Source organism: Embiotoca jacksoni, unplaced genomic scaffold (assembly GCF_022577435.1).
Source record: "Embiotoca jacksoni isolate LCO1_2020_lvr unplaced genomic scaffold, fEmbJac1.0.p SCAF_26, whole genome shotgun sequence".
Taxonomy (NCBI): Eukaryota; Metazoa; Chordata; class Actinopteri; family Embiotocidae; genus Embiotoca; species Embiotoca jacksoni.
This window is the reverse complement of record NW_027185377.1, coordinates 1,498,904-1,504,866: the sequence shown is the minus strand read 5'-3', so window position 1 is coordinate 1,504,866 and position 5,963 is coordinate 1,498,904. Positions and strand designations below refer to the sequence as shown.

Sequence of the window (5,963 nt, the reverse complement as noted above, 5' to 3'; positions counted from 1 at the left end):
ATTTTTTTTTTCTATTTGGTAAAAACGTTCTGGTAATTTGAACTTTTATTTTTTATTTTTTTGCAGAGCTGGCCAACTTTTCATGCATTTCCTCCAGCCGCGTGTTTGTTATAAATGTATTATATTATATAAATGGAAGAATTAAAGAATATTAAAGCCTTTTCTGTTCTTTACTTCGTCTCATATTTTGTTTTTAAACTTCTCTCCTCTAATTTTTTTGTTTTTTTTGCCTCCTAATTGAGATTTAACGTGTCCTCGGTCAATTAGTGTCACACTGCTCTCCTTCACTTCCATGTTTGTGTTTCACATCAGTCGCATCAGTCAAACACATGAAATGACACAGAAACCCTGAATAATTGAGGCAGTTTCTCGGAGTGCCCCCCCCCCCCCCCCCTCCTCCTTCCCATTGGCTGGGCGCGGAGGAGGGGGCGGGCCGTGCCGGTGCGTGCTGTTTAAAACCGCTTTGGGGGAACTCAACGTGAAGCACATTACAGAGACCGGTCCTCCAGAGACATGAGGGGAGTTTCGTACTTCATCTCGCTGAGGCCAAAATAAAAATATAACAAGCGCGCGGAGACGACGCTGAGGATAACAGAGGCCGCAAAAAACAAACAACAACAAACAACCCGCCTGGATTATATTTCACCAAACTTGAGTCCGACCGGTCCGCAGATGAGCAACAGGTAGAGGAAGCCTGCCTTTCACGCGCTTCTTTCAGAGAGCTGAAGCCCTCTCGTGCTTTCATATGAATGTGATGCTTGAATTAGTGTTTCACGTGTCAGAAATGTTTTCTTTTGGCTTTGATGCTCCAAACTTTATTCTCCGTGACGCACCGACTTGCGAGTTTATCAGCTCATTCGGTCTCGCTTCATATTTTAAGGGTTTTAAAGATAAATCCGGATTTCTGATGGACTGACTTGGAATTAAAACGTACGTGTGCGTGCGTGCGTGTGTGTGTGTGTGTGTGTGTGTGTGTGTGTGCGTGCGTGTGTGTGTGTGTGTGTGTGTGTGCGTGTGAGTGAGTGTGTGATTGCATCAGAAGTCAGCTCCCTTTTTCTCCCGCACCTGTTAACATTTGTCGCTGGCATTTGTTGCATACCGAGAGCAGCTCTGAGACTCTGGAGGACAGACCTGCTGTTTAAAGACTGAACAACTTTAATAATTCAATAACACTTCTGATTATTATTGTTATTTCGGGAGTTTTGTAAAAAAAAAAAAAAAAAAAAAAAAAATTTACAAAATCTATTAGAGAACAAAAGTAACATTTTGGCTGCTTGAAATAAATGTGAAGCAAATGCATCAGTGTTTTTTGAAATATTCCCACATCAGACATCATCTGAGGAAAAAGATCACAGAGGTGAACAATGCAGGATCAACAGTGCATGAAATATGAGACTGAACTTTACCCAGCTGTGCCATTAATCTATGTAAAAGCACCACAGACTGAATTGCATCATACAGTTTTACATCGTCATTGTGAAACTACAAGTGCATTCGGCCGTGGTTAAACTTACATCCCGTGTTTAAAACTGTAGCTGGAGAACTTTCTGCTCATCTTTTAACCCTCAAAAAAATACAACGCAACGCGGCAGGTCGATTTAGACTCTGTTGCCAGGACAGCAAAAAAAAAGAAAAACCTAATGAGAGGTGTTTTAGTTTGTGCTGGGAGAATCCTCCCGGGGCGGCCATTATTGCAGCAGAGAAGAAGAAGTCCCCGGAGGGCTTTCTGAGAGTCAACAAGCTGTGCATCCAAAGACGGAGCTCGCACTTTCCCCAAAAGATTCTTTGAGATAACAAACTCGTACACAAACCCAGAGACCGAAGCCATGTCATCTCCAACCTGCTTTCATTCTGCAGACGTGACGGCAAAACTGCAGCTGTTACTTGACAGTTAATATAATAATTATGGATCTAAAAGTTTCTAAAAGGCGAATTCTGATTAAACTATATTAATAATGCACCAATGAGCACTAAGACTAAGAGTTTAAATCCTGGATCTTATTGTGCAATCTCTTCTTTTTGCTGTCTATTATTCAAAAGACGACAGCGAGTGAAAATGATCTGCATATCTAACCTTTCTCAGTGTAAACTGTTTACATAATCCATCAGTGGTGCAAAAGCGGCCGTGCATGAGATCCCATAGAAACGCTGTAACCCACAATCCAGTGAGAAGCGATCAGGTCAGCGAGGCTCGGCCAAGGAAAATAAGTCGACTTTGTAAATGGCCAAAAACGGGACCTGAGTGTGATTACTGTGTGGCCTCTCTCAGTGGAAGTTGAAATGTCGGATCGGGGTTAAATATCACTGTTGTTGTTGGTCATAACTGGATGAAATATTGTTGGCACGGAGGGAGACGAGCTTCTCCGACCCGCCGTATAAAGTTCTTGATGGTTTTTCTCAGGCACGTCCGAGCGAGCGGCGAGGAAGTTATCAGTTCTGACAAGTTATTGATATTTTCTGGAATCTAGTCTTCTCTGACAGACTTCTTCTTCTGTTTTCTCGCAGCAGATGACGTTGATGAGGTCCAGTCGCCTGATGAAAGAGGAGTGAGCCGCTTCTTCCTCCTCTCGCCGGCTGAGGAGGCGTCCCTTCGGCCCGCCTCGTTCTGTCACCATTTCCTCCGAGTCGGTCCCCGAAAGTGTTTCGAAACTGTTTCTCCAACGCTTCTTCCAGAAACTTAGACTGTTTTCCAAAGCAGAAGCAGCACAGCCCTCCCAGACTGAGGTGATGGGAAGCGTGCGAGCCAGCCGCTACAGCATTGTGTCATCAGAGGAGGACGGCATGAAGCTTGCCACTATGGCAGTACCCAACGGCTACGGCAACGGCAAGGGCAAGGTGCACACGAGGCACCAACCGCAGAGCAGGTTCGTGAAGAAGGACGGTCACTGCAACGTGCAGTTCATCAACGTGAGCGAGAAGGGTCAGCGATACTTGGCCGACATCTTCACGACGTGCGTGGACATCCGCTGGAGGTGGATGTTCATCATCTTCTGCCTGGCCTTCCTCCTGTCGTGGCTCTTCTTCGGCTGCGTCTTCTGGCTGGTGGCCATCTTTCACGGGGACTTAGAAAGCAACGGCCAGAAGTGCGTCTCCAACGTGAGCAGCTTCACAGCCGCCTTCCTCTTCTCCATCGAGACTCAGACCACCATCGGTTACGGCTACCGATACGTGACGGACGAGTGTCCCGTCGCCGTCTTCATGGTGGTTTTCCAAAGCATCGTGGGCTGCATCATCGACGCCTTCATCATCGGCGCCGTCATGGCAAAAATGGCAAAGCCCAAGAAGAGGAATGAAACTCTGGTTTTCAGCCACAACGCCACGGTGGCCATGAGGGACAACAAGCTCTGCCTGATGTGGCGCGTTGGCAACTTGAGGAAGAGCCACCTGGTCGAGGCGCACGTGCGAGCGCAGCTTCTCAAATCCCGAACGACGGCGGAGGGGGAGTACATCCCCCTCGACCAGATGGACATAGACGTGGGCTTCGACAGCGGAGTGGACCGCATCTTCCTGGTGTCCCCGATCACCATCGTCCACGAGATCGACGAGGACAGTCCTTTCTACGACATGAGCAAGCAGGACCTGGAGAGCTCCGAGTTTGAAATCGTGGTCATTCTGGAGGGCATGGTGGAGGCGACGGCGATGACCACGCAGTGCCGGAGCTCCTACGTGGCCAACGAGATCCTCTGGGGCCACCGGTTCGAGCCCGTGCTCTTCGAGGAGAAGAACTACTACAAGGTGGACTACTCCCGCTTCCATAAGACATACGAGGTGCCGAGCACCCCGCTGTGCAGCGCCAGAGACCTGGCGGAGAAAAAATACATCCTCTCCAACTCCAACTCCTTCTGCTACGAAAACGAGATGGCACTGGAGAACAAGGAGGACACGGACGAGGGGAACGGGGGCAGCGTTGGGCCCGACGGCACCCAGACGGACAACATCTCGGAGACGGAGCACAGCCAGGCCACGGTGCCGCTGGAGCCGCGGCCTCTGAGACGGGAGTCCGAAATATGACTGTTCAGACCTCAGACCTCAAAGGAGAGATTTTCTGAAAAAAAAAAATCTCCGCTCTGCTCTGAAAAGGCACGACGAGCCGAGCCGGGCTTTGGGCAGAGGACGAGCCGAACGGTACTGCTGTGGGAAGCGGCAAAGGTTTTTAAGACTTTGTATGTAAAGAGTCTCTGAACTTTGACGACATACAGTATGACAAAACACAGCACTATGAAGCACGTGCATATTGCAGAATGAATTCTCCACGAGTCCCCATGAATGTGTGCTCAGTGTCCGGCGGCTGCAAAGAGGAAGGAGGTCGTCGTGGTGACTTGAAACCTTGCAGGCATGTCTCGGTCGGTCGGTCCAGCAGGAACGAGGTGCTTTCAGAAAGCTGTTTTATTTTATTTTTATATAGTTGCTGCTAGAAAATCGTGGTGAAGTTACGCAAAAAAAAATAAACCGCTCGGGGGGGGGGGCTAAAAAGATGTTTTAATTTTCACGTAGAACCAAAAGAGTTGAAGGAGGCGGATGTCTGGAACAAAGAAGGTACGAGTATTTGTTCACGAGCTGGTCTCACCACAGACATCGCCGGAGGCAATAAAACACAACTTATCGAGAACTTTTATTTCGACTTGACAGCACTGATTCCCCCCCCCCCCCCTCCCCTCTCTCCCAGAGAGGTTTATTTTTTTCCTCTGCAGTAATTGGTCTGAGAGACGGTTTGAAAAAGCTGGTCAGACCGACAGAAACATGCCTGCTGACGTGGAGATCGGAGCAGGGGAGTATTAACGACATCACACTGACAGGAATCACTGATTTAAACTGAGACCGGGATGATGTGAGAATCTGAATGTTCTTAAAAGTGCTGCTACGATGTTGCTTCTTCTTCTTCTCTTTTTTTTTTTTATGGTTGATAAAAAAAAAAAAAAAATGCCAAAGAGTATTATTATCATAGTTATGTGTTTCTTAAAAATAACACCTGATTAGATCTGGTACAGAGAAGTAGAGTGTTTAGGGAGTTTTAATAAGGTTTGTTTTTCAAGAACGTGTGTGTACAGTTTTATCTTTTATTTTATTTTATTTTTTTTTTATGTTGATTGTTGTTATCTTGAGCCACTTCATCAAGCCTCAATCTGGAAAGTTCAACATGGGGAAAGTGACGATGTGTAAATCATTTAAATAAGAATTCAAGAGTTTGCTGAACCAAAACAATGATTCAGTTAACGGGCCAATAAATATTCGGATTGATTTTTAGACGTCAACTTGAACCAAACAGCTGATTTTACGAAGCCAAAGCTGCTGTAAAGGTTTCAAAACATGACCAAGTATGAGATGACGGAGGAAAATCTCATGTTAAAAAAAAAAAAAAAAAAAAATCATATACACAGACTACTTGAGTTTTTATTCTCTGCTCATTGTTTTCTCGGAGAATGTAAGATTGTAAAACAGTTGAAAGCCATGTGTACTGTAAATGTGGGAGACGACGCGTCCCGCTCAGCAGTTCGCATCAATACGAATCATTATATCCTCTTTGTTTGGTTTTAGAAACGCAGACGGAAAGCCTCTCGGCTGCATCGACCCGACACCTGTAAATACCTCCCTCCCTCTTGCAGTTCTTTTGTATCAGTCTTCCAAATGTACTGCAAAAACCACGGAATGTACAGATTTTTGTATTAATATTATTATTATTATTATTATTATTGTACATGATATTGTTCTTTTTTCAATAAAAGGTCAGTGGACGATCAGTCGGCCTGTGTCGCTTCTCGTGAATGAATCAGTGCTTTTAAAATGGGATAAACCAGAAGTGATGAGGGTTAAAATGAGACTATTTATCTTATTAATAAAGTTTTACACACATCTCTTCCAGTATTTTGAGCTCCCTATATTCTACTGTCACACTTATATGGAAGATTAACGCCCAATAACAAGCCATATTTACTCAGTTAAGGTACTTTTTTTTTGTACAATAT

The 5,963-nt window shown here is 45.5% G+C and overlaps 1 protein-coding gene across 2 annotated transcripts; it reads left to right on the top strand.

Moving 5' to 3' along the window:
* The first annotated feature begins 502 nt into the window (after window positions 1–502).
* On the top strand, window positions 503–5,738 carry kcnj2a (potassium inwardly rectifying channel subfamily J member 2a). 2 transcript variants are annotated; one of them, XM_069159974.1, is made up of 2 exons: window positions 503–683; window positions 2,509–5,738. In XM_069159974.1, the coding sequence occupies exon 2, from the start codon at window positions 2,728–2,730 to the stop codon at window positions 4,009–4,011; it is 1,284 nt and encodes a 427-aa protein (XP_069016075.1). In that variant the 5' UTR covers window positions 503–683; window positions 2,509–2,727; the 3' UTR covers window positions 4,012–5,738. The 2 variants fall into 2 exon arrangements, with proteins under 2 accessions (XP_069016075.1, XP_069016074.1); XM_069159973.1 differs by having other exon boundaries at window positions 2,506–5,738.
* Window positions 5,739–5,963: the final 225 nt, after the last annotated feature.